The sequence below is a fragment of the Helicoverpa armigera genome, chromosome 13 (genome assembly GCF_030705265.1).
Source record: "Helicoverpa armigera isolate CAAS_96S chromosome 13, ASM3070526v1, whole genome shotgun sequence".
Taxonomy (NCBI): Eukaryota; Metazoa; Arthropoda; class Insecta; order Lepidoptera; family Noctuidae; genus Helicoverpa; species Helicoverpa armigera.
In genome coordinates this window covers 3,634,172-3,650,516 of record NC_087132.1, presented here as the reverse complement: position 1 = coordinate 3,650,516, position 16,345 = coordinate 3,634,172, and the positions used below count along the sequence as shown (strand labels likewise).

The following is a 16,345-nucleotide window of genomic DNA, read 5'->3' as shown; positions in this document are numbered from 1 at the left end:
TCAGTTACCAGATCACTTAAACATATTTTATAGAGTCCGAGATTATTGAAAGACAAGAAGTAGGTATGTGTTTCGACAAAAAGAATTAATTGTATTTTATTTTTTATGACAGTGTAGGTTTCCTCACGATGTTTGCCTTCACCGTTAGTCGGTGGCATCTGAGATTAACTTACAAAGACTTTTAAAGGTCACCTCAGTGTACCCGGCAGACTGATGTTGAAATAGCACATTCGCGCTCTAGAAGAGGGCGTAACCTCCTCAACGTATATTCCTCACTATCTGATCATTTCAGATACAATAGCACATTTTAGACCTCTTAGAGATGCATTTAATAGGTACTTAGGTTCTATGCATAAGTGCTCAATATTAAAATTAAAATTCGATACTTTTGCCTCAATCAAGTTGGTTTAGTTATTGGTAGTAGTTGGCATTCAAAAATTAAAATATTTTCATTATTTAATACCATACCAAGCTCGTGTCACTATCGTCATGGAAACTCCATGTGATCTCCGAACATTGGCTCAAGTCACTATATTTAGGTAAGTAGTTGAACTGCCATTGATCGCAGAGTATTGTAGCGGACACTTCGGCAATTTAATCTTACAAAGAACATCCAGGTCACTGACATAATTCAGTTCAATATACCTGTATTATGCATGTCACATGACAAGAGGTCTTACTATCGATTAGCTACTAATTCTGTTTGTTTCCACAAATACTTAAAGACTTTATAGTTTATCTTTTAATTCTAGGAATATGCTTTTTCTTCTATCTTCCTGGAGCTGTTCGTCAGGTTTCAGGTCTAAATGTACGGGTCTGACAAAGTATAATAGGGATTACCCATGGGATTTGGGATTTCTCAGTACCAGGTTGTCCGTATTTGTCTCTACATACAAGCTAAAGGTGGCTACCGAGAAAACTAGATCCACATAAATGTTACAGCGAATATCTCAGTTTCTATGTACCACGTCTTAAGCTAACGTTTTCAGCTGTTATTATGCAAGTGTGATTAATTTACTGAAATTATGTGTAAGAGTACTTTTAGAATAAAGCTAAAATACCGCTGTTTGATCAAAATAATAGAACACCTCAGCATATCAGTGTGATAATTTGACGTCGGTAAGCCACGTCTTACAATGAATGACAGACAATAGGTATCAAGTTTTCATCCCGGGACTGTTTTAATCAAACCCTTTCGCGATTGATATCTGACGTCATGACCTCAGACAAGACATAAATTCAAAATGTAGGTAACGTCCAAATCTAAACATCCTTTGTGTTTTCTTCTAGTAAAATACTGGACTTATTTATTTAAACAGAATAAGGCAAGTCTTAAAATTATGTGTTGTGAGAATTGTTCTAAAAATACAAATCACGCTTCTTATGGGTAATCTTTGCATATTATCTCAGTCATATGGTTTAGAAGATTATTCTCAAGTATCCACTTGCATTTTGACTGATTATGACATCGATAAAGTTGCTGCAATAGTCTAACATTATGTAAATGAGATGTACGTAAAAATATATTTAACGCTTAATAAATGCACTACATAAAGTTATAGAGATGACTTATAAACATTATAAGAGTGAAGATGGAAAATGTACCTACCTACTTCAGAAAGTGCCTAATAGATTATTATTTAGGTACCTAATTGTAAAAGCTAAATAATTATTTCGATGTTTACCGAGCATTAACATTAGCAGTACTTAGGTACAATCGGAATTATTTTTATCTTTTTAAACGATGCATAAATTAGTAGCTCATACACCGAATATGCCTAGGATAGATAAGCTGTATCACTAATTGATAAAATATTGGTCCACTTTCAGTACTGTATTTACTTGGTTATCAGAATGTGGTTTTACACTATTTTTATTCTAATCTTTTCAAGCCAATATGTTGTCGGTGAGTTTAAGTTTTTATATTTAACTTCAGGATAATTTTAAAAATAAAGATTGGGTAAAGCTTGCGTCTAATTTAGACAACAGTCTTTCTTTACTTTACTTTAATATAAATCCTTAAAACGAAGACAACACACTACAAGATTTTCGATTTACATGGTTTATCAAGTAGGTGCTCAAAATCTTGAATGCACGGCATTGCCACAACATGGTCACAGGATCTTGGCACCAGGAGTTATTTTCATAAATAATCTCATTAAACATCAGAACCTCTATTATCTGATAATCATTGTTGTAGGCCAATTTGGATCGTTCAAACAAGACTTTGGATATGTGACTGTAAGAGAAGGCGCCCATATGTTCTACTGGTTGTTTTACACCACTGCTGATGTACCAAATTACACCGATAGACCCCTAGTCGTATGGCTACAAGGGGGCCCAGGCGGGTCCTCTACGGGCATAGGTAATTTCGAAATATTAGGTCCATTGGACCTATCGTTGCAGGAAAGAAATTATACTTGGGTAAGTGCCGTCATGGGAAAGAGTGCCTTTCACACAATTTAGCAAGTAGGTAGGTATATGAAATGAATTATATCCTTCATATTACTTTTGCAGGTCAAAAACTTCAATGTTCTCTTTGTTGACAATCCTGTAGGCACTGGTTTTAGTTATGTCGATGACTTTCAACATCTAACTACTACTAACGATGAAATAGGTAAGTATATAAAATATTGTTTATTGTTGTTTATAAAACTCATTAATTGGGAATTTATTTCTACAGCTCTAGACTTTGTGAACCTTATGCGTGGATTCTACAACGATCAACCGGAATTCCGAGGAGTACCACTTTATATTTACGGCCAATCGTACGGAGGAAAAATGGCGATTGATATGGGCATACGTATGCATGAGGTAAGCTTGCCCAACATCCATGTTTGTAAACTATATTCCGTCTCTTACGGAACTCATGTGACATGGGATATCAGTGTTAATTTAGAAGTCACTTGACCAGAAGCATGTGATATTGTGTAAAACAAAAATAAGGTGACAGTGCTAAAAACACAAATTAGGCATTATGTACCACATTAGGTAACTGTTGTATCTTTTAGGCGGAGCAAGCTGGTACGATTGGTTCTAACTTGAAGGGAATTGCGATGGGCAATGCGTGGATATCCCCAGTAGACGCTACTCTCACATGGGGCCCTCTGCTTCTAGCAGCTGGTCTTGTCGACCAAGACGGGCATGATGAAATTCAGACTCAAGCCAGGGAGGCTGAGCGTCTGTTCAATGAAGGATTATACGTACAATCTACTGCGCAATGGGCAGCAACACAACAAGCAGTATTTAGGGGCACCACCAGTGTAGATTTTTATAATATACTCACAAAAATGCCTGTTTCTAATTCTATACCAGATACAAGTGATGGAGCTTATGGTGAGTTCAAATAACAAGCTATTTAAAGGCTTTAGATTCAGTTTTCAATATGCTTATCCTAAATGTTTTCAGAATTCGCAAAGAATATGATGATCCGAAATGGTATTTCGGAACCTTCCTCGGAGACAAGACAAGAAGAGTACAATCTCAGTGTTTTAATGAACACTTTAGTTAAAGAAGCATTAAATATCCCAGAGCATGTGATCTGGGGCAGGCAATCTGGTGCAGTCTTCGATTATTTAAGAGGAGACTTTATGAAACCTGTTACCGCTGGGAGTCAGTATTAACAACAATTAATTTTATTATTATTAGATATCATACTTGGAGCCCTTAGTTCCTTAGTTTATACGAAATATGTATAATGAAAACTCATTGAAATATTTGTTTTCAATTAAAAAGTTTTAAATAACATTTCAGTTGAGAAGTTGCTGACCGAAACGGATATTATTTTGACGAAATATAATGGAAATCTTGACTTGATTTGCGATACTCCAGGTAAAATATTTCATTACTTCAATACCTACCTTTCAATCCTTCAGGTTTCTTTATTTATATTAAATAAATTCCTTATTCTATTCAGAGGAATTGGAAAATAAATTGTAGGTATCATTATTTTTTTAATATTTATATAGTTGTACCTAATACATTTCAGGGCAAATACTTTGGGTAGATCGCCTTCAATGGCCTGGGGCTGAGGGCTACAAGAATGCACCACGTCTGCCTATTTGGGAAAACGATAAGCTGGAAGGTTACTACAAGTCTTACGGAAACTTTAGATTCTTCTGGATAAATGTCGCTGGTCACAGTGTAAGTTCTGAGAACAAGAGATTTCCCGATCGTGTTAGTAGCTTTGTAGAATTCAAGTAATTTGGCAATTATATTTTACAGGTACCGAGAGATAATCCAGCTGGAACCAACGCGTTCCTTCGCGACATGACCTCGTTTGGATAAGGACTATACAATGTAAATTAATGAATTTCTAAATAAGTTTGTAAAAAATAATATACTTATTCTCATAATAAATATCTTATTTTCTTCCCTGTTTTAAAACGCAATATCCTGGTCCGTGATTATTAAAAATCATGCATGTATGCAATATAAACGTTGACGTTTATAAGCATTCTTTATAAGGCGGATTACGTAGGTATGTAAAGAACAATAAAGATAATGCGAATTTTAAAATGCTTTTCAATAAAATGAATTTATTACCTACAACTTTAAGACAAGTTAATTCTCTTGTAAAGTACCTAATTCAAAGTAAGTACCAATTTGGTACCTAAATCCCACTGCATACGCTTATCTAAAAAAGAGTAGGTAGGTAATTAGTGTTTGTAATTCATCCTGAAATCACAAAAGAAATGTATGCAAATCAGGTGCAGCTTATCATTTTTATATCTTATCTAAGTAATGCGTCAATGCTTGGACTAAATAGCTCTTTCAAAAGATGAGGAAATTTTCAGGAACTTTAAATCTTCTTGATTATGTTAATTTTCAAAGAGTGGGTACAAGCATGCAAAAATCGCACTAGCGCTTTTATAAATAGGTAAATATAATAAGCACTATTTAAAAACCTGTATTGTAAAAAGTTTGTATTAATAATGAATTCAGGGTTACAAATAAAACCTCAGCGATTTTAATTGATCATATATATAAAAATGAATTGCTGTTCGTTATTCTTACTAAAACTCGAGAATGGCTGGACCGATTTGACTTTTTTTGGTTTTAAAATGTATGTAAAGTAAAGATTTACAATTTTACATTCCGTTGCAAAACCCTCAAAACTTTGTCTTTCTTTGTGGACGCAATTTAGATATCTAATATCATCAAATCGTTTGCACAATCGAAATAGATTAATAGGTAAATACGAGTAGGTATGTTGTAAATCGATATTATCTTAGCAAAGCCGGTTTTCGTTATCAACTGATAGGCTTTATTGATTGAAGACCACATTAAAATTCATTTACATATTTAATTTAAGCCTTAAGTAGCTAGACGGATGTTTAAAAATGGTAAAGAAAAGTGTGATAATAGGCTTAAGTGTGGCAGCCACTGTAGTGGTTCTTACAGGAGTAGGAGTCCTTACGTGGTGGTTGGTTACTCGAGATAATGAGGTTGAGGAGCCAGATGTAGACACGACGACCACGACCACGACAACCACGACAACGACAACCACAACTACCACTGAGGCAACCCCAGAACCTGACTTCATTGTTGATCGTGAGTATTTTTAAATAAACCTACGTACCCAATACTGACCTCAACTACTTTCTTCAAGTTACAATCTATACGAGCTGTTTCATCATCATCATCATCATCATCAGCCTATCGCAGTCCACTGCTGGACATAGGCCTCTCCAAGGGCACGAGCTGTTTATTAAAATTTATTTTTGGTTAATATATTTTTTTATAAATGAATATTTTGTTATGAGCATAACGAAATGTTATTCGGAAATACTGGTGCGAAACAGCTTTATTTTATTTAAGTTACTTGTAAACAGAATTACCAATTAGCTATCCAACTCAATACAAAAACTAAGTACCCATGTACCTACCTTCGTCGCAAAATAACACCATAATAAAGCCTAGGTGGGTGTAAAAAGTTATAATTCCCTGTCCCATTGTTATGTTTACAATTATATTGTTCCAATGTTGATTACCGTCATCCGCATCATTATCATCAGATATCAAATTATACAGCTATTTATTTTCTACACACATCTTTATTTTAATCACTTAGGTATATCTAGTGGCTGCCTGTTTTTATTTCGAATCGTATACTAAAAAATAACATTTAATTTTTTCAGAATTGGAAGGTGAAGGAGGCTTTGGTGATGCTCAATATACCGCAGCTTTTACTAAGATACGGGATGTTGGAGACATATTCTGGTGGTTCTATCCAACAACTGCAGCCGGGGTTGGCACCGAGAAGCCGTTAATCCTATGGCTGGACGGTGTGACAGGCATCCCTCCAAGCTTACTGGCCAATTTAGGAATGATTGGCCCTTATGACATCAATTCTAATAAAAGAGAAAACTCTTGGGTAATAAATGTTCCTTACAAATAATTTACGATATCAGTAGTAAACAAAGCAAGTCACCATTATAAAGTCTTGATCACCACCAGGTGAATCGACGTGCATAACTTATTAATCACGACGGTTTTCCCCAAGGATCATGCAGTAAAAGGAATTTTGTAATTTGTAGACCTCAGTAACACATTTAAGGCTTAGGCCTAAGACTCTCCGCTATTTATCACCAACCTTAATACATTCGATAAAATAGTACTAAAAATGAACTATCTACTTAACGAACCTATTTTTTTTTTCAAATGACATTGTCCTTTACTAAATATTTTTAATTATTTCAGGTTGATCGATACAATTTGCTATTCATTGATGCACCTTTGGGTACTGGTTTCAGTATTCCTTTAAACAATGATCAAATACCGACCAACGTTGATGAAAATGGTAAGAATCAAAGCACTGCAGCTGTCTCGCGATAGTTAGTCAAATATGTACTTTAATTAACGAAGAAATAAGAATATATCTACATTTTATCCTTTCATTTTCAGCTGAACACTTAGCAATAACTTTGGAATCTTTCTATACCGTACATGAGAGCTACAGAAATGCTCCCTTGTACATTCTCGGTCAAGCACATGGAGCACAATTAGCGTTAGCACTTGCAATTAAACTACATCAAGTAAGTTATCTTTTTGCAATTCAATTTTTATCTTTGATTTAAAGCCCGAGTTCACCGATAACATTAAACAACATTAAACTTCAGCTTTCTTTTCTTTAAGACTTTAATTTTTTACCTTCAATTTTGAAACTAAACAGTTGTTTTAAGAAAACCTATCGTTTTTATATTTGAAAATTGTTTCTGAGAATATCATGCCTTTCAGTCATCAATGCCTTTGAGTGTTGCAGAGTGAAGCTGCTTCAAACCTTCGTGGTGTAGTATTAGGCAATGGTATAATTTCGCCAGCCCTAGCTATGACGAAACTTGGCTTTTACCTCGAAGAACTCGGTTACATTGATGGCAATGGCCGCGCGGCTATAGAAAGTTTATCTCAAGAGACGACGGCAGCGGTAAACCTTGGAAATTTGGGAAATGCATTTGATAACTTCATTTCTTTGGGCCAATTTGTTAACGATAATGCTGGTGCCATAGCTGTTAACCTTGGTCACATCGTTGAGAAGTTAACTAGACAGTCTTCAGTTACGGGTAATTTAATTATGATATTATTGAGTTTTAAATAAAATTATGTCCACATTAAAGGGCTATGCGTCGTTAACTTTCATAAACGCTCCGGTTATGTATGTATCAAATTACTACCTTGATTTTAAACTACATAAGATCACTAAAATATGATGAAAATCTCTTCATAAAAACTAATCTATAAATCATAATTCTTTCCAGATTACTTCGGCCAGCGTCAATACTTGAGAAGCGTATTAAAAAACATAGACTTTGATATAATGGACAACGTGGTAGGTCCCGCTTTGGGTATTCCAGCTACAGTAAAATACGACTCAGGACGGGAATACGTGATTGATGCGTTTAGGAGCACTTTCATGACCCCAGCTACGGACAAAGGTATTTTGCAGTTTTATTTAGGTTGTAGGCAATAACTGTTCCCTGTAACTCATATACGAATGATAGATTTTTTGAACGGAATAGGTAACAGAGCCGAAAAAAGTCAAATGAAGTTTATCTGTGATCCATGTGTTTTAGCCATTTAGGAACCATGTTTCTTTAATGTGCTATCTACGACATTTTTTTAAGTAGGAAATCTACAAAACTAAGAGGACAGGAACTACACGTCCTCATTTTTCAAAAATTTTAATAGAAATTTATTTTATATGCGAAAGTTTGTAAGGATGTATGGATGCAGCTTATGTGTGGTAAGTGAAATTTAACTTGTCAGTAGGTACCTACCCAATATAGCTAGGTAATATCAGAATATGGATTTAATATGACTGGACTGTTTTTTATCGATGAACGAGAAGTAAAACCGTAAACCGCGGCGTAAGCTAGTACGAACATAATATATAATTCTTATTAACTTTTACTTACCTTCAACGTAGTCTTATTTCCTTATCCAGAAATTATCATGTGTTATTGCAGTTGAATACATTCTTCAAAACACGGAACTCACCGTTTCTATCTACAATGGCAATTTGGACGCTGTATCAAACACACCAGGTATATAACTATTACGTCTATTACCAAACTTTAATTACATAATAAACTAGTACTTGACCAGGAAATGAACAAATTATTAGAAATTAATATTTTTTTTTTTTTTATTGCCGCTATTTTTCAAAAAGGGAATGTGGTTGGCATTGATCATAGATTAATATTTGTTTTAGTAAGAGCTTTTCGACCAGATTTATTTAATTTAAAAAGCGGTTGATGTTTTAATTAATTTGATGGAGACTGCTTTTAGGCTGCAGTATTACCTACTTCCAATCTAAGGGTACCTATGATGATGACCTATTTAATGCCACCCTCAAAAATAGAAGGATGTTCTCAACTGATTTTATTATTTCCAGGTCAATTGGAATGGGTTGACAACCTTCAATGGCCCGGACAAGCTGAGTTCAAAGCTGGGCCCAGACGAACTTTGGTAGTTAATAGATTGGTTGAAGGTTACTTCCGGAATTCAACCAGACTTCAATTCTACTGGGTTAATGCTGCTGGACAGTCAGTAAGTGGCTCTCGTTTTAGTGATTATCTCTAAATTATTTTCGTCTTTCTCTCTCTATCTAACGTTTGTGCAAAGGTAAATTAAATAGGTACTTAATTATGTAAATTTTGAAGTCTTTTTTGTTATTTTGCAGGCTCCACTGGACAACCCTGCTGCTATGAGCATTATGCTGCCGAGAATTTTACGAGTTTAGCTTTGTTAATAAATTAATATTTATTCATTATACCAATTAATTATTCTTTGTGTTTGATCTTTTTTCATTATTCTCATCATAATCATCTGAATCATCTGGAAAATTATAGCACCTAAGCAAACGTGTATTAGATAGGTATACGTAAAACCTTATTCATTTAAATACGTATTTAAGGCGATACCTCGAAATCAATCAATTTTTTTACGTTAATTTTAATTTAAGAATACTTATTTGAATAATTATGATTTTTTTATTTGTGTTTGTTGACTATATTACCTAGATTAATCCGAAGACAAAAACATAAAACAAGTAACTTTTCTCGATAGAAAAAAAATCAGAACTTACCTCTAAAAATAACATTTTATGAATTTTATGTCGTAGTCATGTACTTTCTGTCACATTAAAATAATGAAGAATGTAGATAATATCTTATTAAACATTAATCAGAAATCAGTTTTTAAAGAAACATAAAATTGAATTTTTAATACATTTTTATTTATATTTAGTATTTAGTATGGCGCTTACGTTATTTTTTTTCGAGCAGGTTGCATGTTTCCTCTCTCTATCTATTTACGTTACTATCGCATAGTTCTATCCCTCTCAACCATTTACCCAGTTCGCCCGTGAACTTCGCAACGAGGTATCGTCTTAAGTTGAAATCCTTAGTGAAAAATAAATAGGTAGCAAAATAAACAGCATCCAAACTGTAGGTTCCTGTCCTACTTCAAGCCTTTTTTCAGTGCAACAATGACCAACCTAATTTAGGAGTAACAAATGAACAATGATCCAGAACCAAAATAATATTACTCGTCTTGGCGGGGGCACTACTGTGCCCTCAGATTCTATACGACGGAGTTTACTCAGGATGCGATTGAAGCAGTTTTTCAAACCAAGCCAAACGAAAGATCTGGGTTGCAGATAAAAATTAATTAAATAGTTAAATTATCGTCGAGTATATTCTGATTTTTGAAAGTGATTTTTTTTAGAGCAACCTTAAGACCATAAACAAGAGATTAAATGAATGAAAAATACAATAACCATAGTCAATTTACTGTCACTAGTGTAAGACTGTCAAAGTGTCAACTGTCAGTGTCAACTAAATTGTTTAGCATTTGCTTGCCTAGCTGAGCTATCTAGCAAATTATTAAAAAATATATTACTTGAATGTGAATTTAACCATATCTTTCAGCAAATTACTAAAGCAGTTCCGTTCTTGTGTAAAATATTTACTTTAGTAGACTTGTGTAGCGAGAGCTGTTACTACAAGAGTAATATTTGGAAGTGACGCCCAAGCTTTATTTTTTGTGCCAAAAGTAGACAAATTGAATAACAGTGATTAAGATAATTAATTAAGCAAAATGGCTGATATACTTGATATATTAGAGCTTGAGCAGCCTACCGCTGAGATCAGTAGAGATAGTATAATCCATGGAGACAAAGTGAAAAAGAAGTATGTGACGACCAAGGCTGTAAAGAGGCCTGAGGGAATGCACAGAGAAGTGTTTGCATTACTTTATAATGACAACAAGGACCTGCCACCTCTATTACCCACTGATACAGGTGAGATCTTCTATTTATTCAAAACATGCCTAACAAAATGTACAACCAAAACCATTAGTCCATCCAACAACAACAAAGCATTCAAAAACCCTCAGCCCTGATAACTAATAAGGATAATGTATCGAAACGAAAATATATTAATAAATTAAGAAAGTATTTACTAAATAATTTAGGATGAACACTGTAATGTTGCTTGCATAATTTACTTTTGTGATAAAACAAGCTAAATCTGCCAACAAACTGCTATGCAATTTGGCAGACTTATAATTTAAGAATTTAAGAGTGATGTGTTTCTGAATAAATGCTTTTCTTCTTTTCTTTCTTTTTTCTTTCAAAAAATATCCTAGGACTCAAGTACTCCTGTCTGCTTCAAGGATTTATATTGTACAGGAATAATAATAATGAATCCAACATATTATCATGCTATGTTTATTTTATCAGGAAAAGCATACAAGCAAACAAAAGCCAAGCTTGGTATGAGAAAAGTAAGGAAGTGGGTTTGGGCACCGTTTACGAATCCAGCTCGCACTGATAATGCTGTTTTCCACCACTGGAAGCGAGCATCTGATGAAGCTAAGGAGTATCCATTTGCACAGTTTAATAAGGTAACTTATTCGCTTTTCAAGTATTTTTGTAACATATGAAAATTATGTTAGACCTACAATAACAATTATGTATCTACACCACTTTTGCATTTTACTAATATTGTAGAGGGTAAAAATGATAACTATTTGAAATATAATGATTTGAAAAATCTACACAATATTTGAAAGATAATTGTAAAACCTTTACTTCAAGCTGTCTGTAAATGTCTATGTAAATATCAATTATAATCTTAAAATGTTTTTCCAGCAAGTCTCAATACCGTCCTACACTGAATCAGAGTACAATCAGTATTTAAAATCAGAAGACTGGAGTCAGTCTGAAACTGATCATCTTATGGACTTGTGCCAAAGATTTGATCTGCGCTTCATTGTCATACATGACCGATGGGACAGGGCAGCTTTCAGAGACCGTAGTGTGGAGGACTTGAAAGAACGGTACTACGGAATCTGTACCACATTGAGCAAAGTATGTAGTATCTTTATACTAACAACAGCATGTTGATCTTATTTCATAATACATAAATTTAAATACTTAATCTTGCAGGTCAAAACAAATCTTTGGTCTAATACTGTAACAATGGTGAATGGAGAGAAAAGGATTTATCACTATGATGCTGAACATGAGAGGAAGAGGAAGGAACAGCTCAGGAGACTGTTTGATAGAACACAAGATCAGGTACATATTATAATTCTTAAGACACGTCTCGTAATGCAAAATTTGAGAACAAAATTTAAATGTCGATCATAAAATCTTAATATTGTCAATTAAAAGTCAGAAAAGCGTATAAAAGACGCTTACTCTAACACTTCTCCATTTGTGTAATAATCGCTTTAAAGAGATGATGAAAAGGGACCATGAATGCAAGCCCAGACACTACTTTAATGTCCATTCACTATACCTTCAATGCTTTCAGATTGATGAGGAACAAATGCTCTTAACTGAGTTGAAGAAGATTGAGGCCAGAAAACGCGAGAGAGAAAGAAAGACTCAAGATTTACAAAAGTTGATATCTAGAGCTGATAGTGGGAATGTCCCGCCCGTAGCTCAAGTGAACAATAACAATGAGGGTACCAGTACACCTTCTAATACTGCGTCCAGTATTGCCAGGCGTCATGACAGGAAATTACATAAGAAGAAACTGACTGCTCAGCAAAGACCTGTGAGAACAGTGGAAAGTGTTGTAAGTATTATAAAAATATATTATGTTGGCTGGACAGCAGTCTTAGGCCAAGCGCAGACCTAGAGGAGCGCAGCAATGAGGATTTTTATAAGACACTAGACAATCGACTTTGATGATATAGAAATAGTGTCAATGTATGCTCCAATCGGACAAAATGATCGCGCATCCTGGCACATAAGAACGGCTTATGTTTAACTGATCACCAGATATAGTAACAAATAGCAGACAAAAATAGTAAATGATCACCAAAATGAAACTCGCATTTTAATGTAAAACTATAACCAAAGTTTTAACACTTTGCTATCCTATTTAAGTGAAATTACTCCAAAATAAATCATGCGTAAGCCAAAAATAGTAAATGATCACCAAAATTGAACCACCATTTTAAAGTAAGATTATAACCAAAGTTTTTAAATTCTGCTATCCTATTTAAGTAAAATGAGTCCAAATAAATCATTGTTATCCCAAAAGTAGTAAATGATCATCAAAATTATACCAGTGTTTTAATATAAAATGATAATCAAAGTTTTTACATCTTGCTATCCTGTTTAAATAAACTGACTCCAAAAAAATAAGTTCGGCCTGATACAATAAATGTAACAACATTATGGGGACCCTTTTCCTGCACTAGGGTGGAAAATTGTCTATTGCATGCCTCTTAACAGAGCGATAAGAGTGTGTTTTCGAGGGAGTGTATTGAGAAACACATTCTTCTTCTTCTTTCTCCTGCCCTGTTCCCAATTTTACTTGGGGTCGGCACAATATGTCATTTTCTTCCATTTTCCCCTGTCACTCGTCATACTGACACTCACGCATGCATTGCAAGCCGGACACATAACTTAATATGGCATTATAATACTTTATTTGTTAATAAGCCTACATTTTATGGCAATCACAGTGACTTATTTAGGCAAAAATAATACATTAATTTGGTTGTCAAGAGTTGGTGATCATTTACTAAATTTGGTGGTCGAATACAATTTAAAGTGAAGTCGTGACTAAAATAGCTGGTACTATTACATTTTTAGACTTTATTTTTCTGGTGTTCAGTAGATATTTCTGGTTACAAAACTAAGGGTATCAAAGCATTTTATGGTGGTCATTATATTTGTTCCCCATAAGAACAATGCCCCGCCCCAGCTTTTATTTTAATAAAGTTGGAGGTGATTTTTCAGTGCCTTTTTCACGCTCTTCTTGGTCAGCATAAGAAGTTCCTCCATGCACTGTTTTGTATACTACATTCTACTTTTGCAGACTGTGGAATGGTCAGGTATCAAGTTCCCTGAAGCGCGCGGTACTGGCGTTTGGTTGCGTTCACAACGCATGAAGCTCCCCCCTGGTGTTGGACAAAGGAAGACTAAAGCTATCGAGCAGGAACTCAGACTTATGAATATTGGTGTGTTACTTCGCTATCCACATACCTAGTACTATTTTAAATATCAAAAGAAATCCTGAAATTGAAATTAAAACTAACCCTGAATCCATTATCCTATTATTTTTTACAGATATTGCTCCAACACCTACTGAGGCTATTTGCAAGCATTTCAACGAGCTGCGGTCAGATCTTGCTCTTGCTCTGGACTTGAAGAACGCACTAGCTTCATGTGAATTTGAATTGCAAGCTTTGAGACATCAGTATGAAGCTCTCAATCCAGGAAAGGTAAGGTTCTGCCTCAAATATTTGATTTATTTATCTTCAGATTCTTATAAAGCCTTCCAAGTTCAATTACGAGCTCATCACCCTGCAGTAAAACTATTACTCAATACTCTTTCTCTTGTTACACAGTTCTTAAACTTTGAAAGAACTGTATTTCTGCATCTTCCAAGGAAAATAGGCTTTGTGAATGTGAAAGTTTGTTTGTAAATTGTAAAATATGGATATACATTACTCTTTCACACAAAGATTAGAAAATTGCAGAAGCTAGGTTATATATGTAATAAATATTGAACATATCAATCTTTGTTTCAGACACTAACAATCCCAGCATCTATATGCAACATAGTGGCTGACAATGAAACTAAACCAGTTGGTGAAATTATTGACGTTGTTGGGTCACCTAGTGCAATGAACACAACCATCTAGTATTATATTCTTAGTTCCAAGGATGGACCTATACTCTGTTTGAGCAGACTTAACTAAAGGGAAACAACCTTGATAGAACTATATAAATAAATACATTTTAAACAACTACTGCAAAATAATGTTAAATATGAATTGATTAAGTAGCGGGTACTATTGTATTCACATTGATATTTAGTACCAAAATTTCATTAACCTTTTGAACGCCAATGTCGGCTATAGCCGACATGAGCAAGCGTGCCCTGTGCGCCAACGACGGCTATACTCGACAAAAAACAGGTCGCAGAAAAATACAAAATAAACCTATTAAATCATTACTTTTATGTATTTTTTAGTAGATATTTAATTAAGATTTTCGGGCTTGGCGTACAGGGCATAGGAATACCGATATGGCGTGGCGGTGAAAAGGTTAAATATAATTTTAATTAAGTAATATCACAATTGTTTATCTTTAGTTAAGTGTCTACCCAACTGCATGTAGCAAGTAATGCTTCTCTTTAGTATGTAAATATGAATTTCTTACAATGACATGATTTTAATCTGAAGTACATACACATTTAGCTACAATAACAAACCACATTTAGCTGATTTTTACATTTAGGGCATCTTACCAAAGGGGGTGTTTATTAGCCACTATACAATAAAATAAAGTGTACCTCTCAAAATGTATCAAAATCTTGTGTAATAGGATAGGTTTGAACAAGTAGATATGTATTTGTATCTGTTTACTACAAATAAAACTATGATTTTTTTTAAACAAAATGTTTATTTTAATTTAATATTACATAATTATTACCTTAATACTAAATAGCTCCTTTGGGAGCTCCATATGCATCTGGCATTCTCTCGATAGTGTATTTATGTTCAGCAACATACATAATTGGCACACCTGGTATTTTTCTTATTCTTCTTTTCAAATCTTTGTCATTTGTAGCCACTATATAACATTTATGTTGTGTCACCCTTTGTACAATACAGTCATCAGCATAAGTTCCTTTATGTAAACAAGTGATCCTTTCAAACCTTGGGTCTTTAATTATTCTTAATGCTACACGATATTTTCGGCCCAGTTTCTCTAACTCAGCTAATACACAGTCAGTTATGTATGGGATACATTTGGCATATAGACAATCCATCATGCTCTGTACTATGTCTAATTTGTTTTTTATAGAGAAATTAATGAAGTTAGTATCAATGAGTATATGGTAAGGCGGTCCTAGCTGAGTGTTGTACTGGAAGAACAACGCTGAGCTCGCTTGTGGTGCTTCGCGTATTTTCAACTCGTGTGGATCAATTTTTTTCTTCTTTGGCTCAACTCGTTCCGTAGGTTTTATCCTGTTATCACTAAGACTTATAAGCTTCTTCATTTTAGCAAACTTACGTTCAACAATTTTTCTGGTTTTCCGTTGTTTACCCTAAAATGTAAGTAATTAATGGTTTTTAAATAGATTGTATTGTATTTACAAAAATAGAACTGCAGTCACAAGATAACACTTACCATTTTCAGATACTTATATTAATATTTTTTCGTTTACGTTAAATAAATTAAAAACTCAAAATACTGTACAGTAAACAAAATAACCTCCAACAACACGACAACATGAGATTGAGGTTATGTTTTTTGACACTTGACAGAACTATATATCATCACAGCACAGATAAAGTAGATATGGTAAGA

General features: G+C 34.2%; 4 protein-coding genes across 5 annotated transcripts in view; 3 read left to right on the top strand and 1 right to left on the bottom strand.

Moving 5' to 3' along the window:
- Window positions 1-1,748: 1,748 nt before the first annotated feature.
- On the top strand, window positions 1,749-4,359 carry LOC110384447 (retinoid-inducible serine carboxypeptidase). Its single transcript, XM_021345736.3, has 9 exons — window positions 1,749-1,906; window positions 2,201-2,424; window positions 2,518-2,617; window positions 2,684-2,814; window positions 3,012-3,336; window positions 3,409-3,612; window positions 3,754-3,831; window positions 3,989-4,143; window positions 4,225-4,359. The coding sequence occupies exons 1-9, from the start codon at window positions 1,855-1,857 to the stop codon at window positions 4,285-4,287; spliced, it is 1,332 nt and encodes a 443-aa protein (XP_021201411.3). The 5' UTR covers window positions 1,749-1,854; the 3' UTR covers window positions 4,288-4,359.
- A 925-nt stretch (window positions 4,360-5,284) lies between these two features.
- Window positions 5,285-16,345, top strand: part of LOC110384452 (retinoid-inducible serine carboxypeptidase) — a 33,086-nt gene continuing 22,025 nt past the window's right edge. Inside the window, exons 1-9 of one of the 2 annotated variants that reach the window (XM_064037688.1) lie at window positions 5,285-5,553; window positions 6,141-6,376; window positions 6,703-6,802; window positions 6,907-7,037; window positions 7,265-7,562; window positions 7,758-7,934; window positions 8,466-8,543; window positions 8,894-9,048; window positions 9,182-9,255. In XM_064037688.1, the coding sequence (XP_063893758.1) occupies window positions 5,343-5,553; window positions 6,141-6,376; window positions 6,703-6,802; window positions 6,907-7,037; window positions 7,265-7,562; window positions 7,758-7,934; window positions 8,466-8,543; window positions 8,894-9,048; window positions 9,182-9,241 (1,446 nt within the window). In that variant the 5' untranslated portion in view covers window positions 5,285-5,342 and the 3' untranslated portion in view covers window positions 9,242-9,255. Of the gene's footprint in view, window positions 5,554-6,140; window positions 6,377-6,702; window positions 6,803-6,906; window positions 7,038-7,264; window positions 7,563-7,757; window positions 7,935-8,465; window positions 8,544-8,893; window positions 9,049-9,181; window positions 9,280-16,345 lie in introns of those variants that run through there. The other variant, XM_021345741.3, reaches the window with a different exon arrangement.
- LOC110384390 (DNA methyltransferase 1-associated protein 1) lies at window positions 10,324-14,775 on the top strand. The gene is made up of 8 exons (XM_021345666.3): window positions 10,324-10,801; window positions 11,243-11,406; window positions 11,654-11,872; window positions 11,951-12,082; window positions 12,321-12,587; window positions 13,842-13,983; window positions 14,093-14,247; window positions 14,557-14,775. The coding sequence occupies exons 1-8, from the start codon at window positions 10,600-10,602 to the stop codon at window positions 14,668-14,670; spliced, it is 1,395 nt and encodes a 464-aa protein (XP_021201341.3). The 5' UTR covers window positions 10,324-10,599; the 3' UTR covers window positions 14,671-14,775.
- On the bottom strand, window positions 15,414-16,313 carry LOC110384391 (rRNA-processing protein FCF1 homolog). Its single transcript, XM_021345667.3, has 2 exons — window positions 16,166-16,313; window positions 15,414-16,082 (listed from the first exon to the last, which is right to left on the bottom strand). Exons 1-2 carry the CDS (start codon window positions 16,166-16,168, stop codon window positions 15,471-15,473), a joined length of 615 nt encoding a protein of 204 aa, XP_021201342.2. The 5' UTR covers window positions 16,169-16,313; the 3' UTR covers window positions 15,414-15,470.

Excerpts from the sequence above, each read along its gene's own strand:
- LOC110384390 (XM_021345666.3), top strand. The coding sequence starts at position 10,600 with ATGGCTGATATACTTGATATATTAGAGCTTGAGCAGCCTACCGCTGAG. Across the intron at positions 11,407-11,653 it reads CATTTGCACAGTTTAATAAG|CAAGTCTCAATACCGTCCTA; the intron begins GTAACTTATTCG and ends ATGTTTTTCCAG. Across the intron at positions 12,588-13,841 it reads TGAGAACAGTGGAAAGTGTT|ACTGTGGAATGGTCAGGTAT; the intron begins GTAAGTATTATA and ends CTACTTTTGCAG.
- LOC110384447 (XM_021345736.3), top strand. The coding sequence starts at position 1,855 with ATGTGGTTTTACACTATTTTTATTCTAATCTTTTCAAGCCAATATGTT. Across the intron at positions 2,425-2,517 it reads AGGAAAGAAATTATACTTGG|GTCAAAAACTTCAATGTTCT; the intron begins GTAAGTGCCGTC and ends TTACTTTTGCAG. Across the intron at positions 2,618-2,683 it reads TACTACTAACGATGAAATAG|CTCTAGACTTTGTGAACCTT; the intron begins GTAAGTATATAA and ends TTATTTCTACAG.